Raw genomic sequence first — 26,276 nt, 5'->3', positions numbered from 1 at the left:
TTCCGTGCTCTTGGTTAGAAACTTTTACACAAAGCCCTCATTGACAGAGGCTTTAGATCTTGGGCAGGAAAGAGGAAGGCAGAGGAGAGGGGATAACACGCCCTGCAAGGAGCAAATGATGCAGTCAGAAGCAGTGCTAGCTAGTGGACTGAACACCAGCCTGGGCGTCAGAAAGAGCTGGATTCTAATCTAGCTCCACCACATGTCTACTGTGTAGCCTTAGGTGAGTCACTTCACTTCTCTATACCTCATCTATAAAATGGGAATTAAGCCTGTGAGTCTCATGTGAAACAAGGACTATGTAAAACCTGATTCGTTTATATCTAAACCAACATTTAGACAGTGCCTGGCACATAATAAGTGCTTAAAAAATACCATTTTTAAAAAAACCTGTTTTCCCCATCTCAGGCCAGCCACTCTTCCAGCCTGGAATTTTTGGATTTCCTGTCAAATGCTTCCTCCTGCCTTCAGTGTCTGTAAACAACTTTTGTGTCACTCCCAGCTCCGCTTCAGTGATGCAGTCCCTATTGAATCAGCAGCTCCTTGAGGGCAGGGAATGTTCTTAACCGTTTTCAGGTCTTACTCTTTCATAGGAGTGAAGGATCTAGAAGGAGGAATCAATGGTATTTCTTGAGCATTTACTGTGTAGAGAACACTGCATTAAGCGCTTGAGAAAATGCAACCTAATAGAGTTGTCGGACATGATCCCTGCTCACAAGGAGCTTACATTCTACAGGGGGAGACAGACACGAAAATAAAGTCCAGAGAGAGGAAATAGGTTGGACACAGTCCCTGTCCTACCTGGCACTCACAGTCTTATTCCCCATTTTACAGATGAGGGAACTGTGACACAGAGAAATAAAGTGACTTGCTCTAGGTCACACAGCAAGCAAGTGGAAGAGCCAGGATTAGAACTCAGGTCCTCTGACTCCCAGGCCCATGCTCCTTCCACTAGGCCATGCCGCTTATCATCGCGACTCAGAGGGGAGGATGGACAGGGGAAATGAGGGCTTAGTCAGGGTCTATTGCAGGAGATGTGATTGGAAGGTGGGAAGAGTGGTGGACTGTTGGAAACGTAGGGGGAGGGAGTTCCAGGCCTGAGGGAGGATGTGGGAGAGGGTGGGTGACAGGATACAGAGCAAGCACACATGATAACTGACACAGGTGACCAATCAGAGAGAACTGATCAGGTTGTGATGAGATAAACATTTGCCTGTGCTCATACACTTTCCAGGCACTGGTTGGTCAAGAGACCGTCCAGATCCCTAGGACCAACCTGATAAGGTGGAGGTTTCTCATTGAATCCTGGCTCCGCCACTTGTCTGCTGTGTGACTTTGGGTGAGTCATTTCACTTCTCTGTAAAAATGGGGGTTAAAAAATGTGAGCCCCACGTGGGACAATCTGATTACCCTGTATCTACCCCAGCACTTAAAACAATCTCAGCACATAGTAAGCGCTTAACAAATACCATAATTATTATTACCGGGGCTGCTCTTTTTTTTTATTATGGTATTTGTTAAGCACTCACTATGTGCCAGGCACTGTGCTAACCGCTAGGGTAGATACAAGCTAATCAGTTTGGACACAGTCCCTATCCCACATGGCGCTTAGCGTGGCTTAGTGAAAACAGCATAGGCTTGGGAGTCAGAGGATGTGGATTCTAGTCCCAGCTCTGCTACTTGTCTGCTGTGTGACCTTGGGCAAGCCATTTAACTTCTCTGTGCCTCAGTTACCTCATCTGTAAAATGGCAATAAAGACTGTAAGCCCCACATGGTACAACCTGATTACTTTCTATCTACCCCAGTACTTAGAACAGTGCATGGCACATAGTACGCGCTTAACAAATACCATAATTTTTTTTAACCCCCATTTTACAGATGAGGTAACTAAAGCACAAAGAAGTGAAGTACCTTGACCAAGGTCACACAGCAGACAAGGGGTGGCATGGGATTGGAACCCATGTCCTTCTGATCCCCCAGCCCACGTTCTATACACTACAAGTCACACTGCTTCTAAGAGATGGTCCCAGCACAACCCCTACCCATTTTGGCAGGGTCTTCTTTGTCCCAGCACCCCTCAGCTGGCTCAGGAGGCTCCCCCCTGCACAGCCCACCAGGGGCCCACCCTCTCTTCCCACAGGATACCGAGTCTACATTCTCTGCTGCTGATAAGGAGAGCGTTGATAAGAGAAGCCATTTTAGGGGCAGAGAGGCTCTTCTCTTTCAACTGGTTCTGCTCTCCTTCTCTCCATTTTGTTTTAATGGTATTTGTTAAGCACTTGCTTATGTGCCAGGCACCATTCTAAGTGCTAGGGTAGATACCAAAGTCAACAGCAATAATGAAAAAAAATGATTAAGAGCATGGTCCTGGGAGTCAGAGGACCTGGATTCTAATCCTAGCTCTGCCACTTCTCTGTTGTGTGACTTTTGGGCAAGCCACTTAAAAAACAGGGACTGGAGTACTGAGAGGCAGGGGCCAGGGCAGTGAGGGGCAGTCAGCCAGTCAATCAATCCTATTTACTGAATGCTTACTGTGTGCAGAACAATAGAGTACAGTTCAATACAGAACCCACTAGACTGTGAGTGCATTATGGGCAGGGAATATGTCCGATGTTATACTGTACTCTCCCAAGGGCTTAGTACAGTTCTTTGCACACACTAACTGCTCAATGGGATTATTCTTCTTCTTAATAACAAAACACTATAATACTGTAACATAGACATTCCCTGCCCGTAAACAGCTTACAGGCTAGAGGGGAAGACAGACATCAATGTAGATAAATAAATCATGGATACATACATATGTGTGGTGGGGCTGCGAGGGGGCGGGTGCAGCATGGCTCAGTGGAAAGAGCACGGGCTTTGGAGTCAGAGGTCATGGGTTCGAATCCCAGATCGGCCACTTGTCAGCTGTGTGACTTTGGGCAAGTCACGTCACTTCTCGGTGCCTCAGTTACCTTATCTGTAAAATGGAGATGAAGACTGTGAGCCCCATGTGGGACAACCTGATTCCCCTCTGTCTCCCCCAGCGCTTAGAACAGTGCTCGGCCCATAGTAAGCACTTAACAAATACCCACATATATATATATAGTCAGAGGTCATGGGTTCTATTCCTGGCTCTGCCGCTTGTCAGCTGTGTGACTTTAGGAAGTCACTTAACTTCTCTGTGCCTCAGTTACCTCATCTGTAAAATCGGGAGTAAGACTGAGAGCCCCATGTGGGACAAGCTGATCACCTTGTATCCCCCCAGCGCTTAGAACAGTGCTTCACACATAGTAAGCGCTTAACAAAAGCCACCACTATCCAATAATGGGCAAGGATTGTCTCTATCCATTGCCGATTTGTACATTCCATGCGCTTAGTACAGTACTCTGCACATAGTAAGCGCTCAATAAATACTATTGAATGAATAAAGGGAGCAAGTCAGGCCAATGCAGAAGGGAATGGGAGAAGAGGAAATGAGGGCTTAGTCAGGGAAGGCTTCTTGGAGGCGATGGGCCTTCACTAAGGCTTTGAAGCGGGGGAGAGTGACTGTCGGATATGAGGAGGGAAAACTATGTAATGCTTCACAAATCTGCGCAGGCTGGGCAAGTGGAGGAGACATATTACCATTTTCAGTTGGCTGAGCCTGAGCCATCCGTGGGTTAGGACACTGAAGAAGAAGATGGCATGTTGGGATCCAGGGGCTTCCAGCCCCAAGGAGTGAGGAAAACCAGGGAGCCAACATCCCTCCTCAGAAGCCGTTGAGAGGATCCGCATCGGTTTCCCCGCGTCGCCAGAAATCCTGCGGGAAGGGTGAGAGGGATTATTGCCATTGCTCTTGTCTGTCTCCCCCGATTAGACTGTAAACCCGTCAAACGGCAAGGACTGTCTCTATCTGTTGCCGACTTGTTCATTCCAAGCGCTTAGTACAGTGCTCTGCACATAGTAAGCGCTCAATAAATACTATTGAATGAATGAATGAAAGGAGGCCCCATGGAGACAGCCGGAGCCTGGGAGTCAGAAGGACCTGAGTCCTGATCCCCACTCCGCCACAGGCCTGTTGTGGGACCTCGGGCAAACCACTTCACTGCTGTCTGCCTCACCGCCTCGCTAAAAGGGGGATTAAAACTGGGAACCCTCCCTCCTTCAATGGGTCGTATTTATTGGGCGCTTAGGGTGCGCAGAGCCTAGAAGGGGAGGGGTCTAAGGACCTGCAGCTGTCAGGGTGCCGCAAAGGCTTCACTGCGCCTGCGCAGCTGGGCTCTCCTCGGGAGGCTGGGCTCTCCGAGGGAGGAAGGGCCGCGCGCAGGCGCAGAGCGGCCTCCGGGCTCCATAGCAACGGCCGTCAACAAACCGGCCGGCCCCAGCGGGGCAGGGCAGGACCGGACCCGACCCGACCCGGCCCGGCCCGGCCCGGCCCGGCCCAGAGGCACGATGAGCGTGGCCGAGGTGGAAGGGCACATCGCCCAGCGATACCGGATCCGCCGGCGGCTGGGGAAGGGGGTCAGTAGTGGGCAAGCCGGGCTGGGGGTGGGGGGGTGGAGAGAAGGGGCAGCTCGAAAAGAAGGGAGGGGCAGTTGGGAGGAGGTGCTCAGTCTGTGAGCTGGCTCAGGGGTGTGAGGGGAAGAAGGTGTAAGGGGGTGGGAGGGTGGGATCGATGATGAGGACCAAGGGGGAGGGAGGGGAGAAGGGGTGTGGTCACAGACCTCATTCATCCATCCATCCATCCATCCATCCATCCATCCATCCATCCATCCATCCATCCATCCATCCATCCATCCACCCACCCATTTGTGTTTATCGAGCGCTGGCTGTGTGCGGAGCACTACTCTGAGCGCTTGGAAAGTCCAGTTCAACAAAGAGAGACGCTGCCTGCCCACCGCGGGCTCGCCGTCTAGAAGGGGGGAGACAGGCATCAAAACAAGTAAAGAAGCATCGATAGCATCGCTACAAATGAATAGAATTATAGGCATATTCACATCATTCATAAAAAATGAATAGATTTCTAAATATGTACACATATACCCCGAAAGTGCTGCGGGGAGGGGGGCAGAGCAGAGGGGGGGAGCGGGGGTGGATGGGGAGGGCGGGAGGAGGAGCAGAGGGGAAGGGAGGGCTCAGTCCGGGAAGGCCTCTTGGAGGAGGTGAGCGCTTAGTAGGGCTTTGAAGGAGGGGGGAGAGCTAGTTTGGCCGATGTGAGGAGGGAGGGCATTCCAGCTCAGTGGTAGGACGAGGGCCAGGGGTCGACGGCGGGACAGGGGAGTACGAGGCCCAGTGAGGAGGTGAGTGGCGGCAGAGGAGCGAAGTGAGGGCGTGGGCTGGAGAAGGAGAGAAGGGAGGTGAGATAGGAGGGGGCCAGGTGATGGAGGGCTTTAAAGCCAAGAGTAAGGAGTTTTGTAGGGACAGGGTTTGGGGGGCTCCACCCAACCTAAGCCTGCCCACCATGATCCTGCACCACCCCCTACCCTCCCCGCCCGATGCCCCCTCGTGTCCTCTAACAAACAGTCCGTCCCCACTGCCCCCCTTCCTCTGCCCTGCCCATCATCCATCTCCCTGAGCACCCCATCCTGTCCCTAGCCCCTCTAGCCTTTCCCGTGTCACTCATCCATCCATCCATTCATTCAGTCGTATTTTTTGAGCACTTACTGTGTGCGGAGCACCGTACTGAGCACTTGGGAGCCTGCACTATAACAATAAAAAGAAGCATTCCCTGCCCACTCTGAAGCAATTCAATTCAGTCATATTTATTGAGCGCTTACTGTGTGCAAAGCACTGCATTAAGCACTTGGGAGAGCACAATACAACAGTAAACGGACACATTTCCTACCCACCGTGATGCCCTCCTCTTGTCCCTCCAGGCATATGGCATCGTTTGGAAAGCCGTGGACCGCAGAACGGGAGAGACTGTGGCCATCAAAAAGATCTATGATGCTTTCAGAAACAGAACGGATGCCCAGGTTAGGGGTCCTTTTATAACTGAGCTTTTCTGGATGGGGTAGTGCTGTCCGTGAGTGGGGCTGGAAGATAGAGGGTATGATATGCAGAGCACTGTACTAAGCGCCTGGGAGTCAGTAGATGGATCAAGTAATCAGTCAGTGGTATTTGAGTGCTCACTGAGCACAGAGCACTGTACATAGCACTTGGGAGAGTACACTATAAAAGAGTTGGTAGAAATGTTCCCTGCCCATCTTCTGTGTGACCTTGGGCAAGTCATTTCACTTCTCAGTGCCTCAGTTACCTCATCTGTAAAATGAGGATTAAGACTGTGATGCCCTATGTGGGACAGGGACTGTGTCCAACAAGATGAGAACAGTGTTTGGCACATAGTAGGCACTTAACAAATACCATTATTATTATTATCTTGTATCTACCCAGCACTTAATAGAGTGCCTGGCACATAATAAGTGCTTAACAAACACCCTAAAAACAACAACAACAACAACCCCCCAAAAATGAGCTTACATTCTAGAGGAGGATGTTTGTGTATTCCGGTGTAGAATTTGGTGAATGACAATAATAATAATAATTATGCTATTTAAGTGCTTACTGTGTGCCAAGCACCTCCACGTTCTCCCTGCCCACGCCCTTCATGGTTCTCTAAACTTCAACACAGTTTCACCTCAGCCTGTATATTTCCAGACTGTGATTTTCCTCTCAATCTCCTCAGTGATCCCAGCTCCACCTTCCTGAGCAACTCTAGCCCAGAAGGCCAGGTCTGCAGAGCACACACAGCTGCTCTCTGTCTCTGTGGGCAAGGAGCCCTGAGAGGCCCATACACTGAACCATCCCCTCCTCGCTGCTGGGCAGGGTCTTCTAGTTAACCTTTTTATTGTTATTATTATTCATTTTAATGCTATTCATTACATGCTTTCTATGTGCCAGACACTTTACTGGGGTAAACACAAACTAATCAGGTTGGACACAGTCCCTGTCCCACATGGGGCTCACAGTCCCCCTTTTGCAGATGAGGAAACTGAGGCCTAGAGAAGTAAAGTGACTTGTCCTAAGGTCACATAGACAGTCGGCGGAGCCGGGATAAGAATCCAGGTCCTTTTGGCTCCCAGGCCTGGGCTCTATCCACTAGGCTATGCTGCTTCCCACAGCTGTTCAGGCTGTGTTCCTGGGTGCGTTGGAATTCCAAGGAAATCTCCCATCCAAGGAGTCCTAGGGCGAGAACCTTTTAGAAGCAGTATGGCTTAATGGTTAAAGCCTGAGCCTGGGAGTCAGAAGGACCCATGTTCTAATTCTGATTTTGTCACTCATCTGCTGTGTGACCTTGGGCAAGTCACCTCACTTTTCTACACCTTAGTTGCCTCATCTGAAAATGGGGATTTAACATTGTGAGTCCCATGTGGGATATGGACTGTGTCCAACCTGATTAGCTTGTACCTGGCATGTAGAAAGTGCTAACAAGTATCATTTGAAAAAGAAAAAAGAGAGAGCCTCAGAGAGGTGAGAACTGTGGCTCTCGGAAGATGACGTCTGCCACTAGGTCTGACTCATTTCATTTTTTTCCAGAGAACCTTCCGGGAAATCATGTTCCTGCAGGTAAGCTGCTGCTGGGAGAGTCCTCCAGGGATCTCCTGTTCCCACCATCTGCCCTGACTCATCAATCAGGGGTATTTATTGAGCACTTACTGTGTGCAGAGCACTTGGGACAAGAAAATACAAGAAAGGTGGCATACACATTCCCTGCCCAGAACCAGCTTACAGTCTAAAGGGATGGTCTATAGTCAATCAACCAATTAGTGGTATTTATTGAGCACTCTGTGTCGAACACTGTACTAAGCGCTTGGGAGAATACAACACAACAGGGTTAGGAGTCAAGTTCCCTGCCCCCAGTGAGCTTACAGTCTACAGGCACAGCCTAGTCAGTCAGTCCATCAATGGTATTTGTTGAACGCTTACTGTGTGCAGAGCACTGTACTAGATGCTTGGGAGGGAAAAGTACAACCGAGTTGGCAGACAGATTCCCAGCACACAACGATCTTACATCTACAGGGGAAGACACAATTAAATCACAGATCGGAGAAATGGCAGAGTAGAAGGCTGTGTCCCACATGGGGCTCACAGCTTTAAACCCTATTTTACAGATGAGGTAACTGAGGTACAGAGAAGTTAAGTGACTTGCCCAAGGTCAGACAACAGGCAGTGGCAGAAATGGAATTAGAACTCAGGTCCTCTGACTCCCAGGCCCGGATTCTTTCCATTAGTCCACGCTGCTCCTCTAGCCTCCTGACCTCTAACCTCTGCCCCCTGACCTGTGAGGACCCTGTCTGTCCCCACAGGAGTTTGCAGACCACCCCAATATCATCAAGCTCTTAGATGTCATCCGGGCAGAGAACGACAAGGACATCTACCTTGTCTTTGAGACTATGGGTAAGGCCTAAACCCCCAACCATCTCCTTGTGTTCTAGGGGGCGAGGGCAGGGGGTTGTCTCCTGGCTCTGGGCTTATATTACTAGTGTTATAGTCTTTGTTAAATGCTATGTGCCAAGCACTATTCTAAGCGCTGGGGTAGATACAAGTGTATCAGGCTGGAAACAGTGTCTGTCCCACATGGGGCTCACAGTCCAACAGGTCAGAAGAACAGATATTCTTCTGAGGCCCAGAGGACTAAAGAGACTTGCCCAAAGTACCACATCAGACAAGTGGAAGAGGCAGGTCCTTTGACTCCTAGGCCCGGGCTCTTTCCGCTATGCCACACTACTTCTTGAGTGGAAGGGATGGATGGGAAACAGGCTTTTGAATGGCGTAACACCCCTGGGCAGAGAAAAGGGTCAGAGGGCATGGGCTCACTCTGTCTGGGGCTACTTCTGGTCCTGTCTTGGGGCAAGCGAGGAAGAAAGAAGCTGGGGTTATGGGGGGGACCCTGGAATGGGGGAGTCTCTACTTCTCTGAGGCTTGGGAGAAGCAAGGTGCCCTACAGGAGAGTGGGGGGACCTGGGTTTTAATCCCAGCTCTGCCACTCGCCTGATGTCTGACCTTGGCCAAGTCACTTCACTTGTCTGGGCCTCAGTTCCTTCTTCTGTAAAATGGGGATTCAATACATGTTCTTCCTACCTGCTAGACTGTGAGCCCCGTGTGGCATAGGGTTTTTGTCAGATCCGACTGGCTTGTCTCTACCCCAAAGCTGAGCACAGTGCTCAGCATATAGTAAGTGTTCAATGCCTACCCCAATTATCTTTATTATTGTAACAGGAGAGATTCCATTTTTCTTGGAGCACTTAGGTGCTGAAAGCAGGCGGGACACATGACTTCTGGAGGTCCCTTCCCGCCCTGAGATTCTAAGAACTGGCGGGAAGGGACCCTGAATTCACACAGTGTGGTGGCAGGGTTATTGAGGGCATCCCAGCTGAGGCCCAGTAAGCCGCTGAGCTGGAAGACGGCGGGACCTGAACACCCCGCCACCCTGGCCCCCCGGCTGCTCTGTGCCTGGCAGAAACAGACCTGCATGCCGTGATCAAGAAGGGGACCTTGCTGAAAGACATCCATAAGTCTTACATCCTGTACCAGCTGCTGAAAGCCTCCAAGTTCCTCCACTCGGGCAATGTCATTCACCGGGACCAGAAGGTAAGCCAGAGTCCTGCCCCCCACCCTCACCCCGCCCCTGAGGCTGGCAGACTGGCTTTTGTCTAAGCACTAAGCTTAGTAAGTTTACTAAGCACTTACTATGTGCCAGGCACTGTATTAAGCGCTAGCGTAGATACAAGCTAATCAGGTTGGACACAGGCCCTGTCCCAAATGGAGCTCACAGTCTTAGTCCCCATTTTCCGATGAGGCAACTGAGGTACAGAAAAGTGAAGTGACTTGTCCAAAGTCTCACAGCAGACAAGTGGCAGAGGCAGGATTAGAACCTTCCTCAATCTCCATTTTATTCAGTCAGTCAGGCAACTAAGCACTTGATAGAAGACAACTCATGTGGGCAGGGAATGTGTCTGTTATATTGAACTCTCCCAAGCACTAATATTCTGCTAATATTCACAGGAAACGCTCAGTACATATGTCTGATACAACACAACAGAATTAGCAGACCCCTTTCCTGCCCATAACGAGCTTCCGGTCTAGAGCAGGTGCCAGATAGAGACCCTGCTCTTGACCACAGTATGGTGCGCCCTCAAACACCCAGCTGTCTCACCAAACTGGGCGATGTGCAATTGAGTAGCCACTGGTAGCACTAAAGACTTGTCCCCATTACACAGGCAAGATAACTGAGGCACAGAGACTCAATCGATCGATGGTATTCACTGAGCACTATATTAAGTGCTCGGTAAAGCGCACTGCAACACAATTACCAGACACATTCCCTGCCCAGTCTAGAGGAGTGAAGTGACTTGCTCATATGTGGTGGAGCTGGGATGAGAAGCCAGGTCCTCTGACTCTCGATCCCGGGCTCCTTTCACTGGGCCACACTGCTTTTCATTCTCCCCTGCTTAGACTGTGAGCCCTGTGTGGGGCAGGGACTAGATCCAACCTGATTATCCTCTATCTCCTCCAGTGATTAGCACAGTGATCATTATTGGTCCCTGAAGTCCTCTTTGGGAGAAGATGCATGGCCTAGTGGACAAAACACAGGCCTAGGAGTCAGAGGACCTGGGTTCTAATCCCAGCTCTGCCACTTGTCTGCTGGATGGCTTCAGGCAAGTCACTTCACTCGTCTGTGCCTCAGTTCCCTCTTCTGTAAAATGGGGATGAAGACTGTGAGCCCCCCATGAGATTTAGCCTGTATCCAACCTGATTAGCTTCTATCTACCCCAGTGCTTAGTACAGCCCCCAACCCCTAGTAAACACTTAACAAGTACCACTAAAGAAAAAAGAAAGCCAGATATGTTGTCACCTGTTGAACGTGCGGTTGGCTCCTCTGGCTCCTCCCCGGAATCCTCCAGCAGGCTGGTGCCAGCCTGGTCTGTCAGAGGGGGTCTCCCCTCCCGGACAGAGGATCCTGGAGGAAGGTCAGATGACGGCCCCGCCTCCTCCCGGCAGCCCTCCAACGTGCTCCTGGATGCGGCCTGCTCCGTGAAGCTCTGTGACTTCGGCCTGGCCCGCTCGCTGCGCCAACTGCACCGGGAGCCGGGCAGCCCGGCCCTGACCGAGTACGTGGCCACCCGCTGGTACCGGGCCCCCGAGATCCTCCTGTCATCCCCTCGGTGAGCCCGTGTCCGGGGCGTGCTCGGGAGGAGGCGGGAAGGTCAGGTGGTCACGGCGGGCCACGGGCGTGGGGTGGGGAATGGACCGGGATCAGGATCTGGGAGCCCCAACTTTCCGAGGCTGAAGCTTCTGGCAGATGGAGGTGGCAGGGGTCGCCTCCACCACAGTGCAGAACAGAGAGCATGTTACCTGAGCGGTCCCTGGCAACTCGGGTTGGGCTGTGGGAAAGAGGGAAATGTGGTGGCCTCTGTGAGGGGGGAGAAGGAGGGGTCCACTGTCCCCCCGATAGTCATCCCAGCTTTGTGTGGCCATCAGCAAAGGCAGGGTCCTGGGCCAGCTGCCCGGACCCCGGAGGAGGCTAAGGAACGGGCTGGCTCCCGGGCTGGAGTCACCAGGGGAGGGGAGAGGGAGACAGAAATCCCCAGAAGTCAGGCATATGGTCCCCCAAGCCCAGCCTGGGGCCTGGGGTTGAAATGTCCGGCCTAAGGATGCAAGGCAGAACCTTCTGGTCTTGGGTTAACAACAGGTTCCCGGGGGCAGAAGTCAGCTCTCTGCTCTTGGCGCTACCCCAGTCCTTCAATCTCAGCACAGTCTACTCTCTAACCCAAGCTCCTGCAGCTGGCCGAACCCTTAAGAGGTCATCCTTTCCATCTCCTGCCTCCTGCTCTCCCCGGAAGAGATCTCTCAGAGGAAGTCTCTCTCGCTCTCTCACGGGGCAGAGACTCACACTGAGAAGCAATGTGACCTAATGATTGGAGCACAGGCCTGGGAGTCGGAAGGACCTGGGTTCTAATCCCAGCTCCACCACTTGTCTGCTGGGTGACCTTGGGCAAGTCACTTCACTTCTCTGGACCTCTGTTCCCTCATCTGGAAAATGGGGATTGAGACTGTGAGCCCCATGTGGGACAGAGACTGTATGTATCCTCCCCAGCACTTAGTACAGTGCCTGGCAGATAGTAAGCATTTAACAAATACCACAGTGATTATTATCATCACCCTCCTCTCCCCTTGCCTATTCCCAGGGACAGGGAAGCTCTCCCTGTCTCTGGCCTGGGTCTAAAAATTGGGCCTACGCTGTCCTACCCTGACCTCCCTAGAAGAGGGGCGAGCCCACCTGCATCTTGGGAAGCACAGGACACCTGACTCATGTCCTTTCCCCCTCAGCCACTTGGGAATTCCCACACTCCTATGCAAGCCAGACATGGAGGTTGGCTCTGAGTGTTCCGGTAGGAAAATCGGGGTAGAGGAGCCTCTCACAGCCACCAGTAGGTGGGAGGGGTGGGGACAGGAAGGGGGGAAAGCTGCTGGGTTGTTAGCCGCAGTCCCCGGCCCCCACAGGTACACGCCGGGCGTGGACATGTGGAGCATTGGCTGTATCCTGGGGGAGATGCTGCTGGGGAAACCGCTGTTCCCCGGGACGTCCACCATCAACCAGCTGGAACACATCCTCAGGGTCATCCCGGTCCCTTCCCACCAGGGTGAGTAGATTGGGGGAGGGCACAGGGGACGGAGAGACAGGGAGCGGGTTGCCTAGGAGGACTCCGCAGCAGGGAGGAGAAGGAAGTCTGGCTCAGTGCAGGCAAGCAGGAAACTGGGCTGAGGAAAGCGGAAGCATCCCTTGGGTTGTCCAGGCCAAGCCCCGGGCAGAAATAGGGGGCGGGATCTGAGGTGGACTGAGTCCTGAGGGATCTATGCAGCATGGGCTGGTGGCTAGAGCTTAGCCCTGGGGATCGGAAGGACTTAGGTTCTACTTCTGGCTCTGCCACATGTCAATTTTGTGATTTCGGGCAAGTCACTTCTCTGGGTCTCAGTTCCCACATCTGTAAAATGGGGGTGGAGACCATGAACCCCATGTGGGCTGGGGGCTGTGTCCAACCTGATTAGCTTGGATTTATACCAACACTTAGTACAGTGTCTGACACATAGTAAGTGCTTAACAAATACTATAAAAAAAATTTAGGCTGTCCGTTCCTTATGGGCCGGGAACGTGTCTACCAACTCTGTTGTACTCTCCCATTGGCTTAGTACAATGATCTGCACACAGTAAGCACTCAATAAATACCAGTGACTGATTGGCTGGTCTGGGAGCAGGGGAAGAACTGATCCCTGGGCAGAGTGGAAGGAGTGATAGTTCTGGGGGTTTCTGTAATGAAACACCCCAAAGAACCCCTGAGCCTGTGCAGGGTACCTAGTGGCAGGAGCTCAGGGCTGGGAATCAGAAGATGCAGATTCTGATTCCACTTTCCTGCTATGTGACATTGGGCAAGTCACTTCTCTGGGCCTCAGTTTTATCATCTGTAAAACGGATATGAAATGCCTGTTCTCCCCCAACCTCAGACAGTCCGATCGGATTATCTTGTTCTACTCCCGCGTTTAGCACAGTAAATCCTTAACAAATACCCCAGTTATTACTATCATTATTTTTATTATTATTATATTTATTAGGCCAACCCAGACTTCCCCCCGAGCAGAACCAGGCAGGGGTCTTCACCTTTCCATTCAGATTCTCAGGTGGACCACCCCAGTATTACTTGATCAGACTCCCCGTTCCCACACCTACCATGACTTGACTCCGTGGACCAGCCCTGCAAGAAGTCTGGACTCACCCTGTAGTCGAGCCGAGGGTCTGGAAAGACAGCTGCCCCCAGGGGCCGGGGGGTGGGCGGGACCCTTCCTTGGCCGGGAGATTACAGTGGGGATGCAAAGTGCACAGAGGTGCTCAGGTCTGCTGGGACGCAGGTTTTCACATACGTTTTGGATAAGGCCCTGCCAGGGAAATGGAAAATGGTCTCCCGACCCCAGGGGATACAGAGCTATGTAGCAGTGGAAGAAACAGGTGTGTGTGTGTGTGTGTGTCTGTGTGTCTGTGTGTCTGTGTGTCTGTGATGTGTGTGAGCGCATGTGCTGTCAGCCATGGCGGGCTACAAGACAGATTTCTCTTACACGGCGTTCTTCCGGAACGCAACCCCCCTCGCCTCTCCCTCCCTGCCCCGCCACTGTGTTATCACAGGACTGACTGTATTTCACTGTGCGGAAGACAAGAGATTAAAAAGCTGTTTACTGTAAAAGCTGGGAAGAGAGAGAACTGGACCGGAGAAGATAGGAAGGCCCCAACTGTCCTGGGTTGGTCATAAGAACACAAGATGAAATCCAGGCCCAGAATGCCTCCTTTTCTTTTCCCAGGCTTCTCCTGCGATGAGATCTCTGCCCTCTAGATTTGAGGCGTTCCCCTGGCAGTCAAGGGATCGAGTTCCAGGGCCTCTCCCTCTTGCTAGCTGTATTGTGCTGACCTCTCCCAAGTGCTTAGTGCAGTGCTCAGGACATAGAAAGTGCTCCACAAATACCATTGATTGACTGCCCGCCGTGGGCATGTCGCTCCTCCGGACTTCTCTACCCCTCTGGCCCAGATGCCTTCACCTTGGCGTTCCCCTGGGCACCCACTCGGTGTCGCTGCCACTCCCAGAAATCTCCTAGCACAGTCCACAGGCAGCAACAAGGCAGATGTTTCACTTGCCCCATCCCTTCCGCAGTCAAGGTTTGGGGATTAGTCATCCCCACAGTCCAAACACCATCACCCCCACATTCACCCAAACCCATTCTCTTATTTTTAAAATGATGTTGGTTAAATTGGTTAAATGCTTACTCTGTGCCTATGTTCCTCTGTGCAGAGACTGTCTACCAACTCAGTTACTGGTACTCTCCCAAGCTCTTAGTACAGTGCTCTGCACACTGTAAGCGCTCAGTAAATACGATTGATGGATGTGCCAGGCACTGTACTAAGCACTGGGGTAGATGCAAGATAACCAGGTTGGACACAGTTCCTGTTCCACATGAGGCGCACAGAAAGTAGGAGGGACTAGGATTTAATGCCCATTTACAGTGAGGGAACTGAGGCACAGAGAAGGAAGTGACCTGCGCAAGGTCACCCAACAGAGAAGTGGAAGAGTCAGGATAGAACCCAGGTCCTCTGACTCATAATAATAATAATGATTAAATAATAGTTTTGAAACAGCTTACCAGGTGCCAAGCACAATGTTAAGCGTTTGGGTAGATACAAGATAATCAGGTTCCATATAGGGATCAGTCTTAATCCCCATTTTACAGATGAGGTAACTGAGGCAAAGAGAAGTTAAGTGACTTGCCCAAGGTCACATAGCAGACAAGTGGCAGAGTTGGGATTAGAACCCAGGTCCTTTGATCCAGGCAGCAGGGTGAAGTATGGACTGGAGAGGGGAGAAATTGGAGGCTGGGAGGTCAGCAAGGAGGCTGATGAAGGAGTTGTAGGGATATGAGGAGTGCTTGGGCATGCATAGTGGCAGTTGGGACAGAGAGAAAGGGGCAGAAGAGGGTAGACAGGATTTGATGACTGACTGACTAAGGGGGTTGAAAGAGAGAGGGAGGGAGAGAGAGAAAGAGAGGGAGAGAGGAGAGAGGGAAAGAAGCATAACGCCAAGGTTGGGGCTTGAGGCGGAGGCAGGTTGCAGGGGAAAAGATTCAGTTTGGAAGCCTTGGATGGGGTGGGATAGGATGGGGCGAGTGAGGGTGGAAGGGTGAAGGAAGGGAGGAAGTTGGAGGAGGCAAAGTAACAACACAAACAAGTTAACTGCTATAGACACGGAGGAGCTCTAAGAAGTCTCGGATTGCTCTTCCTAGCCATGGGATAGCATCAGTTATCCACTGGACATTCAGTGATCGCTGATGTGCCAGGTCCTGGCCCCAAAAGCCAGTCAGGGGGCCAGTAGATAGGCCCAAGTATTCCAAACTGAGACCCAGGGGAAGTTCCATTTAACATCCAGGAAGAGAAGCAGCATGGCCGAGTGGAGAGACCCTGGGCCTGAGAGTCAGAAGGACCTGGGGTCTAATCCTGGCTCTGCCATTTGTCTGCTGTGTGACCTTGGGCAACTCACTTCACTTCTCTGGGCCTCAGGTACCCCATCTGTAAAATGGGGATTAAGATTGTGACCTCCATGTGGGACATGAACTGTGCCCAACTTGAGCAGCTTGGATCTACCCCAGCGCTAAGTACAGTGCCTGGCACATAGTAAGTGCTTAACAAATGCCATTAAAAAAAAACCAAACCACTTCGTTGGGCCTCAGTTCCCTCATCTATAAAACAGGGATTAAGTCTGTGAGCCTCACATGGGACAGAGACTGTGTCCAACCTGATTAGCTTGGATCTACCCCAGCGCTTAGTACAGTGCCTGGCACATTGTAAGCACTTAACAAATACCATTTTTAAAATTCCACCTAAATCACATTGCAGTGACTCACACCCCCAAGTCCACAAACTTCTGCAAATCCTCAAACTCTTATTATCTCTATAAACAAAGTTCTGTAAATAGACAAAGTTCTAAGAGAGTTTTCTCATAATAGCACATGGCTGACTCTTCCACAAGCCCATGAGTATGCTAAGCAACAAGGAGCCAGAAGCCAATCAACAAATAGGAACTACAGCACCTACTTACGCCAACTACATTCTGGGCATCTACTGCTGTGCGGGATACTGAACTGGGTGCTGAGCACTGTATCATGCACCTACTCTAGGCAGAACACTGCACAAAATACATGGGAGAGTACAATAGAAGTCAAAATATGATTCTTGCCCTCCAGGATCTTACAGCCTAATGGGGGAGACAGACAGACAAACCATTCACAAACAGTTGGAGGAGAAAGAAACAAAACTACAGCAGAAGAATCAATAATGAATCAGTGTAAATGAATATGAATTGGGAATCTGCATAAGAGAAGCAACATGGCCTAGTGGAAAGAGCCTGGGCGTGGGAGACAGAGGACCTAGCTTCTAATTCTGGCCCTGTTACTTATCTGCTGTGTGACCTTGGGCAAGTCACTTGACATTTCTGTGCCTCAGTTACCTCATCTGTAAAATGGGGATTAAGACTGTGAACCCCTTGTGGGACATGGACTGTGTCCAATCTGATTAACTTGTATCTTCTCCAGTGCTTAGTACAGTGCCTTTCACGTAATGGTAGTAATAATTGTAGTATTTATTAAAAACTTACTAGGTGTCAAACACTGTTCTAAGCACTGGGGTAGATACAAGCTAATCAGGTTGGAGAGAGTCCCTATCCCACATGGGGCTCAAAGTCTAAGCAGGAAGGAGAACAGGTACTGAATCCCCATTTTACATACTAAGTGCTGAAAAAATACCATTAAAAAAAGTACTAAGGGTAGGTGAATAAATGTAACTGTTAGCTGCTGGGAAGGTCATCAGACTGGTGAAGGGGGCTTGGAAGAGGGGGAGAGCTATGGTCTAGTGGATTTGAAGGAGAAGACGAGTTCAAGGCAGGAGGAAAGGTTAGAGGTGGGGGAGTTGAGACTAAGGCACAGTGAAAAGGTTAGCTTTGGAGAATCAAAGAATGCAAACTAGGATGTAGTGAGAGAAGAGCTGGAAAAAAAGTGAGATCAGATGGCGTACCTTAAAACCAAAGGTCAAGAAGAAGAATAATAAGGTTGGTATTTGTTAAGCGCTTACTATGTGCAGAGCACTGTTCTAAGCGCTGGGATAGATACAGGGTAATCAGGTTGTCCCACTTGAGGCTCACAGTTAATCCCCATTTTTCAGATGAGGTCACTGAGGCACAGAGAAGTGAAGTGACTTGCCCACAGTCACAGAGCTGACAAGTGGCAGAGCCAAGATTCGAACCCATAACCTCTGACTCCCAAGCCCGGGCTCTTTCCACTGAGCCACGCTGCTTCTCTTATTAAGAATAATAAATAATACTTGCGGTATTCGTTAAGTGCTTACTATGTACCCAGCACTATACTAAGCACGAGGGTAGATACAAGATAATCAGGTCCCACATGGACAAACAGTCCAAATAGGAAAGAGAACAGGTATTGCATCCCCATTTTGCAGGTGAGGGAACTGAAGGACAAAGAAGTTAAGTAACTTGCCCAAGATCACACTGCATGATGAATGACTGATGCATAACAATTGGGAGTTTTTGAAGAGTGGGGAGATATGCGTTGCATGGTCTTTTAGAGAAATAGAATCCAGTCAATCCATGGTATTTATTGAGCGCTTGTTGTGGGCACAGCATCCATTCATTCATCCATTCATTCAATCGTACAGGACCGCCCAGAAGCTTGCAACTCTGACTGCTGTAAAATCCTGCTGGTATTTCCTCCACCGCCTTTCCCAGATCCACCCCCTTCCTCTTCATCCAAAAGGCCACCACTCTGGCCCTGGTCCTCATCATAATCCAACTAGATTCCCAGATCAGCCTCCTCACTCGTCTCCCTGCCTCTGGCCTTATCCAGTCCACCCTTGGGCCATCTCCTCTGCAAAATGAGGATTCAATACCCTGTTCCCCCTCCTACTTAGACTGTGAGCCCCATGTTACGTCCGATCTACCTGTGGATTGTATCCATCCCAGTGCTTAGTTCAATGGGTGGCACATAGTAGGAATTTAACAACTGCCACAATTTAATCTCCTTTGGAGCAGGGATCATACCAATCTACTGTACTCCCCTAAGTGCTTACTATGAGCCGGACACTGCTAAGCTCTGAGGTAGATACAAGGTGATCAGTACCTGTCCCACATGGGGCTCACAGTCTTAATGTCCATTTTATTCATTCATTCATTCATTCAATCATATTTATTGAGCACTTACGGTGTGCAGAGCACTGTACTGAGCACTTGGAAATTACAATTCAGCAACAGAGAGAGACAATCCCTGCCCACACCGGGTTTAGAGATGAGGGAACAGAGGCACAGAGAAATCAAGTGACCTGCCCAAGCTCATACACCATTCCATGGTGGAGCAGCCTCAGGAACTTGGTGAATTTCTCAGGGCAGCGAAATTGTTTCAGCAATTTCCCCGGGTGGTGCCCGGCCTGACTGCTACTAAGGGGATTAGGGGCGGGTCAGAGCCCCGTGGGAGAAGAGGGAAGCGGGTGCCTGGGGTTTTTGAGGATGTAGGATTTGGGTCTCCTGGGATCTAGGAAGGTCTCTGGTCTGCCACCCCCTAGCTCAGTTCATTTCTCACCCCACCTCCATCCACAGACCTCCTGGCGATCCAATCCAATTTCAGCGCTTCGGTCATCAACCGCATGTGCCCAAAGTGAGTAGTGCTGGGGGCAAGGGCATGGGGCTCCCTCCCACTGTGTCACCTCAACTTCCATCCGCCATGCCACCCCCCTACCACATGCCACCCCTGCACCCTCCTACAATGCCAACGCTGTTCCCTCCTAACATGCCCCATCCCTCTCTCTCCTTCCCCTTATGCCACCTCACCTTCCCCCTCCCTTGTGGTTTAAAGCCCAGCATTTCCCCTGTACCTCTTTGCGACAGCATGGTTGCTTCCCCCACTGGCTGCAGGCACTCGTGGGGCACTAACTATAAGCCGGGCACTGCTGCCCCGCTTCCCCCATCCACCCTCCGCAGGCAGCGCACGTCCTTGGACGCCATCCTGCCTCCCTCCACGCCCCCGGAGGCCCTGGACCTGCTGAAGCGGCTGCTGGTGTTTAATCCAGACAAGCGGCTGACGGCGGGCGAGGCCCTGCAGCACCCCTACGTGAAACGGTGGGGAACCCCCAGGAGGGATGCTGGTGGGCGCGGGAGCCCCCGGGGGCCACCGGTTTCCCTCTCCCCCGTCCACCTGGCGCCCGCTCCAACCCCAGGCCCCCGGATCCCCTCGATAGGTTCCACCGCCCGGCCAAGGAGCCCGTCCTAGACTCTGATGTGATGCTCCCCGTGGACGACGACGTACAGCTGTCTGTTGCCGAGTATCGGAACAAGCTCTATGAGGTGCCATCTCCTCCCATCCTCCCCTGTCTCCCTTCTCCCCCAACTTCTTCCCCTCCCTCCCCCCGGGGACAGAGCGGTACAGTCAGGGCACGGGGTGAGGGGCTAACTTAGGCCCAAGCGGCAGTTCCCACCCCAGCAACTTCCTCCTCGCAGATGATCCTGGAGAGGAAAGGGGTGCAGCGGACGCAGAAGCAGGAGGCCCAGCACGGAAGCCTCCCTGACGCGGGCCCGGCAGAGCCCAGATCGCCCGGCCCCAAGGCCCCAGTGGGCCCTGGAGCCCCTCGTGGGGACCAGCGGGAGGCTCAGGCCCACCTTCTGAGGGCCGCTTCCCCGCCCGCTGCCGGGGCTCCCCTCGACCGGAGAGAGACGGCGGCCACACCCCGGGAACAGCCGTCCAGTACCCACCTGGCAGCAGCTAAGCCTTTCACCCATCCCAGCACCCAGGGTATGGGTGGGAATGGGCGTGGGTGGGCAGTGGGTGGCACAGGGCTTGAGGGAGCAGGGGAGGAAGAGGAGACATCAGACCTGCTGGGCATGAGGCTGTGCCCCTAAGAAGAGCGGCCCGTGCCAAGTCAGCTCTTGTCGGGGCTCCGGTCTCATCCTAAGCTCCCATGGCTATGGAATGAGTCTGCCAACTGTATTGTATTGTCTTTTCTAAAACGCTTAGTCCAGTGCTCTGCACTCCGTAAGCACTCAATAAATACCCTTGATTGATAGACTGATTCCAGCAAGTTGGAATAGAAGGTAGAGGGTCTTCCCAAGGCCTCAATGTCAGGGAGGTCAGTCCAACTCTCTCCCTTACGGTTTGGATCCGAGGGTGTCCCCAAGTCGGGGGGTCAGGGATGGAAGGACCAGCCGTGAGCTGTGATCTCCTCCAGGGACTCCCGTCCCTCCTAAGCTGCAAGGGGACCAGAGACTCTTCAGCACCCCCAACCCTCACACCTTTCCTTACTGGGACTGGAGCTCCTATATTCTCAACTCTGGCTCCTTTGAGGCTATATCTTTCTCTACCCTGTTTCCCTCCAGCCCTTGGTCTCTCTGTATATCTCTGTCCCTGTGTCTGTCTCCATTCCTTTGTGTGTCTCTTTCTGCCACAGTCCCTGGGCGTGTGTCTCTACCCCTGTGTCTGTTTGTGTAGGTCTTGATCCTTGTATCTCTTTCAGTTCCTCTGTCTGTCTCTGTGTGTCTTCCTCTCTCTGTCCCTGTGTCTCTGTGTGTGTGTGTGTGTGCGCGTGCGCGCGCATGCGCGCAGGCACGCACGTCAGTCTCTTGATGCCTGTGTCTCTTTTTGCTCCTCTGTCTGGGTCTCTGTGTATCTCTCTCTGTCCCTGTGTCTCCATTTCTTTGTCTGAGCCTCTTTCTGTCTGCCTGTGTGTGTGTATCTGAATGTTAGGCCTAGCGCTAGGTGATCCCAAGCCTGAGATCCCCTGGAGAGTTAAGGTCAAGCCAGTCCACATTTGGCTCTCTTCCAGGGCAGGCCAAAACTGGTTTACCCTCATCACCCCTGGCTCACAGGAGTCCCCTCCCTACCCTTCACCTCTGCCCTTTCCTCTATTAGACACCGCTGGCAGGGGCATAAGGGGCCTCAGGACCAGGCACAACTCAGCGGCCCCTGTGCCCGGGCAGCAGAGAGGCACATCTGCCACCGGGAGAGGGGGCAGGCCACCTGCCAACAAGAACTCGGCCACCAGCCATCCCGCCCCCAGCCACGATGCCCCGACCTGGGTGAGTGTGCCCATGCTGCGGCTGCCCACCTCCCAGCCCCATGCCAACCTCCGGGGGAGCTGACCTCCCTGTCCCTCAGAGTCATTCGATTGGCATTTCCCTCTTTCAGTCTTTCCTGGGGGTGGGGAGACAGGGCTGGTAGGGCAGAGATGAATGGGATCTGGGTGGGCAGGTGTCCCCTCATTTCACCAGACCATAATCGACTTTAGAAAATGCCCATTCTGAAACTGAATGGAGCCATTTTTAACCTAACACATATTCAACACATGGTTAGAGAACTCCTGAGCCTGATTAAGCCAAAAGTTTCCTGCAATCAAGCTCCAGAGTCACTTCCTCAGCACCTCCAGGCCTCTTTCTCGGGGAGGGCATAGAGTTGCCCAAAAAACTAGCCCCTTGGGTGAGCACTGTCAGAGGCGAAGCCCAGACCCTGTTGGGAAAAGCCAGCCTCTCCCAGCCTTTCCTTGCCATTTGGCTGCCGCTCCCATGCGCCAATCACGTCGGCACCGTCAGTCCGCCCCATTCCTTCCTCCTCCTTCCTCCACCGCTGCCCAGCCCACACATGCTCTCCTTCACCCGAAATCGCTCTGGGGCACCTGACTGGATAGACGGATCAACGAGCAGATGGAGAGTTAGACTGGGGCACCCGAAATGGCTCCGGGGTATCTGACTATTTGGACAGACAGACGGACGGACGGAGAGAATGCTAGACTGGGGCAGCAGCACCAACCAGCTGCCTGCATTGACCCAGACTGTGGTCCCGTTTACCAGGGCACACCAGATATCTAAAATGGCAGCCGGTCCCCAGCCCAGCAATGAACCCAGCCTACCCATCTTGGGGCTCCAGCAGCCCACTCCCTTCCCGTCTGTTTGCAGTACCTTCTTCCCCTCTCTCTCATCCCCTGGGACCCTCCCCGCCCACTGCCCTCTTTCCCTCCCCAAGTGGCGGAAAGCACACTTGGGCTAGGGCCCAGTCCGATGCTTGTCTCTCTCTGTGTGTCTCTGTCTCTGTCTCTCTCGCCCCTCAGCCCCTGGAGCCTCCCCTGGGTGCGTCAGGCTGTGAAGCGGCTTGGGCAGTGGCTCCACGGGGGCCTCGGGACGTGTCAGAACCCATCCCAGGGCAGGCGAGGCAGGATCTTCCTCAGCTCCCAGCTCCCTCTCCCGCCACCCCCCACCCCCCCTCCCACCACCACAAGCTTGGCACCTCCTCCCACCGCCCTGCCGCTGACTCTGCAGGCTGGTGAGAGGGCAGGGCGGTTTGTCTCAGCGTGCCGGGCTGGCACAGAGCCTGCCTGCCGAGCAGGGGTCCGGCCTGGAATCCACCCACACCCACCCATCTTGCAGAACAACGCCCATCCCCGCCAGCCCAGTTTCAGGGTGATGGGCGGAGACCAGGGCCCGGGGATGGGGGCGGGGTGGGGGTGGGGTGGAGGGAGAGGGGGAAGGAAGAAGAGGAGCAGGAGAAGGTGCAGAAGGAGGGAGGAAATTACTATAATGTTAACTTCCTTCTCACCTGGGGCCTAGAACACAGTACATGTGGCTCCGGTCCTGCCTCCTTCCTCCTCCTGGGGTGTGAGAATGGGCCTGCCTCACTCTGGGGAGGGGTGGGGGCCCCGCTGCACCCCTCCCCTGGGCCTGCTGCCCAGCTCCATCCTTGTCTATTGCCACAACCTCTCTCCTGGGATGCCCCCCCCCCCACTTTCTCTCTGGCCCTTGTGGGAGGTGGAGTTCAGAAGAGGGAGACCAGCTGAGAAGACTTTTGTGGGCAAGAGCATCAACAAGGACAAAAGTGGCCTGGGAGTGGGTGAGGCTGGGTGGCTGAGCCCAAGTGTCCAGAGCCAGGGGTCGGAAAACCTGGCTGGCGGAGAGAGAGGGGCACGAGCTCGTGAGGAGAGGCCCAGGGCCTAGGGTCCATGCTGCTGCTATCCCCTGTGACAGGCTCTGAACCCCAGCCTCTTCCCTGATCCCCCTAAAGAGAAGGAGTCCCTGCCAGTTCTACCCTTGGGGCACAGGCTCTCCCCTTCCCCCTCACCCTTCCAGCTGGAGAAGTCCCAGCCCCGCCCAACCCCGACATCTGAGGGTTCTCAGGCCCTGCCACCGCCATGGGGGAGGAAGGAAAGAATGGGGGACCTGGGAGGGTCAGGCTGTACCTGAGGTGCGGGGGCGGTGTTCTAAACCAATGCCCCCATCCTAGTGGAAAGAGCATGGGCCTGGAAATCAGATGACCAGGATTGTCAGGATTCCTCAGTCTCTTCATCTGTAAAATGGGGATTCAGTACCTCTCCTCACTCCTGCTTAAACTGCGAGCTCCGTGAGGAACAGGGACTGTGTCCGACCTGATAATCTGGTATCTACTCCAGTGCACAGTACAGTGCTTGGCACATATTAATTATTATTAATTATCCTCTCACCTGAACCTGTGCCAAGCTTGCCTGGTGCCTGGACCGCCATCCCTCCCTCCCCCAGGTGCCAGGGGTAATTTACCAACCAATCTCAGGGCCAGCGCAGCTCAGCTCACGCTCTCCGCAAGTGCCCTCTGGAAATGTTCGCGACAGACCTCAACCCAACGGTCACGGATTTAGCCGGGCTTGTTGTTCCAGGAGTCACCGCTCTCTCAGACTGAGGGTGGTGGGGCACCTGGGAACAACCCTGGCTGGACTGACTCCCCCTTCCTCCTCCCCAGGCATCGAGAGGAGCAGAGATGTGGGGGTTGTCGGCCCCCAGCCCTGCCCACCAATCCCTGTCTACCCAGGCCCAGGCCGCCATCATCAACCAGCCCCTGACCCGGAAGGATCCACCCCTGCTGGGCCCAGTGATGGCAACAACCGCCCACCTGGTCAGTGTCCGAGATCCTGGTCAGGAGCCACTTTCCCAGCCTTCCCAGGTGGCGCTGCCCACAACTGGCTGGCAGCGTTAGCTGTTTTCCTCAAGAACCTAATCCCCCAAATCCCACCATCCTGGCCCCTCCTCAGGCTTTCCCTCCCCTCATCGCCCCAAGGACACCCAGTGCCCACACCCTGCACTGGTCCACCCCATCCCTCCTCTGACGGATCTTGGTTTTCTTCCCCAGAACCCTCGACAGCCCGCGGATCCTGACAGAGACACCCAGCCCGGCCCCAAGCCCAGTAGGAAAATGTTTCAGGCCACGGTCCATCGGGGGGCGAGTGGAGACCCCAAAGCCACCCTGGGCAGCTACTCCCAGGCCTACGGCACCATCTGCCAATCCGCTCTTCAGGGCCTTCCTCTTAGTCCCACTCTCGCCCCGTCGGCCGTGGCCGTGGGCACCGCGCAACCCTGAGCCCCAACACGTGCACGGGTTACCCCACACATGCGCATCCCCTCGTTCCCTCCCGGCTGCGTGCCCACATCCGCCCACTCCCCCTCCACTATGTTCCCAAAGTCTGCTCACACACACTGCCTCACACCTCCACACTTGTCCCCACATGCACAACTTCCCCCGCCCCCCCAAACACACACTCCTCCTATATAACATCTTTTCACCCGTGTCCACCCACCCATCAGCCCCGTCCACGCTCACGGAGGCCAGCCGGAAGAGGGGATGTGCCCCTCCCCGGGCCTCGTGGTCAGGGTCGGGGGCCCGGAGGAAACAGCTTTCCCAGACTTGTTCTGCCCCAGGCTCCGGGCTGGAGGCTTCTCCCTTGGTTGGCATCTCCCACACTAGTCTGTGCCTCCTGTGGGCTTCACCTCATTGCCACTCAGTTCTGGTCTGTCAGAAGCCCCTCAGTAAAAGCTTTCTCTCTTCTCAGCCCTGTCTCCCCCAGAGTCTCCCGTTCCAGCCCATCGGCCCATTCCCACCCTGTTCTGGACCTGCCAGACAATAAAGGTTTTCTCTCTTCTCAGCCCTGCCTGCCCCCCGCCCCCCCCGCCTCCCGCTCTGGCCCCTCCCCTCCCCACCCTACCTGCCGGTTCCTCTCGGCAGTGCTAGGGGGCTGTCGCCAGAGAAAGCCCCTTCCCGAGCCTCAGACCCGGAAGCCACGGGTCCTCTGCACGTGCTTTCCAGGAAAGAGGAATGGGGCCCCGACTTCCCAAGCCTCCTCTCAGACCTAATCTGCACCCTAACCATCTCCCAGCCTCAACTGTTAGGAGGGCAAGAGACTCCCTAGTCTTCTCTCAAGCCCACCAAGCTCTCTCTGGTGAGCCAGAAGGCCCAATGTCACCAGAGGACCTTTGCCCCTCCACTACTCCCTGGGCTGCCAACGGTCTTTATCCTGATCCCTTGGCTCCCTTCTAGGACTGGAAAACCTCAAACGGCCTTTCCCAGTCTGTTTGGAAGACTCTGGGCTGAACAGAACTCAAGTATTGCATCTACCAATTCAGATCAGGATGTTAACTTTTCTCTGGCCTTGCCAGATTCCAGGAAAAGCCCCTGGAATGGAGCTGAAGGGCCCCAAGGGTGCTGAGGAGTCTGGCTCTTCTGACAGCTCTGGCCCTGGAGGATTTATTCGGGAACTGAACTTAGTCCTGGGAGGGAGAAAGAGAGACAGACAGAGAAACAGACACTGAGTGCAAGAAACAGAGAGAGAGAAAGTGAATCCATCCTGTCCTGTGCTTTCCTAAAAAGACTCTGGCTTGGATCTTGCCAGTGAGAGAAAGCAAATTTTTTTAGTGATATTAGTTAAGAGCTTAATTTG

At 53.3% G+C, this 26,276-nt stretch overlaps 1 protein-coding gene across 3 annotated transcripts; it reads left to right on the top strand.

Moving 5' to 3' along the window:
- Nucleotides 1–4,347: 4,347 nt before the first annotated feature.
- Nucleotides 4,348–25,484, top strand: MAPK15 (mitogen-activated protein kinase 15). 3 transcript variants are annotated; one of them, XM_029064196.2, is made up of 15 exons: nucleotides 4,348–4,486; nucleotides 5,842–5,940; nucleotides 7,502–7,531; nucleotides 8,272–8,362; nucleotides 9,426–9,556; nucleotides 10,967–11,130; nucleotides 12,470–12,609; nucleotides 19,159–19,216; nucleotides 19,540–19,677; nucleotides 19,797–19,902; nucleotides 20,056–20,347; nucleotides 21,461–21,627; nucleotides 22,653–22,671; nucleotides 24,308–24,460; nucleotides 24,695–24,811. In XM_029064196.2, the coding sequence occupies exons 1-15, from the start codon at nucleotides 4,418–4,420 to the stop codon at nucleotides 24,718–24,720; spliced, it is 1,683 nt and encodes a 560-aa protein (XP_028920029.1). In that variant the 5' UTR covers nucleotides 4,348–4,417; the 3' UTR covers nucleotides 24,721–24,811. The 3 variants fall into 3 exon arrangements, with proteins under 3 accessions (XP_028920029.1, XP_028920027.1, XP_028920028.1); XM_029064194.2 differs by lacking the exon at nucleotides 22,653–22,671 and having other exon boundaries at nucleotides 4,349–4,486; nucleotides 24,695–25,484; XM_029064195.2 differs by lacking the exons at nucleotides 19,540–19,677; nucleotides 22,653–22,671 and having other exon boundaries at nucleotides 4,349–4,486; nucleotides 24,695–25,484.
- Nucleotides 25,485–26,276: the final 792 nt, after the last annotated feature.

Source organism: Ornithorhynchus anatinus, chromosome 4 (assembly GCF_004115215.2).
Source record: "Ornithorhynchus anatinus isolate Pmale09 chromosome 4, mOrnAna1.pri.v4, whole genome shotgun sequence".
Taxonomy (NCBI): domain Eukaryota; kingdom Metazoa; phylum Chordata; class Mammalia; order Monotremata; family Ornithorhynchidae; genus Ornithorhynchus; species Ornithorhynchus anatinus.
Note: the sequence above shows the minus strand (reverse complement) of the source record. Positions and strands in the feature narration are given on the sequence as shown.

Coding starts and splice junctions, on each gene's coding strand:
- MAPK15 (XM_029064194.2), top strand. CDS start 4,418: ATGAGCGTGGCCGAGGTGGAAGGGCACATCGCCCAGCGATACCGGATC. Junction 20,348..21,460: donor CACCCATCCCAGCACCCAGG/GTATGGGTGGGA, acceptor TTCCTCTATTAG/ACACCGCTGGCAGGGGCATA. Junction 24,461..24,694: donor TGGCAACAACCGCCCACCTG/GTCAGTGTCCGA, acceptor TTTCTTCCCCAG/AACCCTCGACAGCCCGCGGA.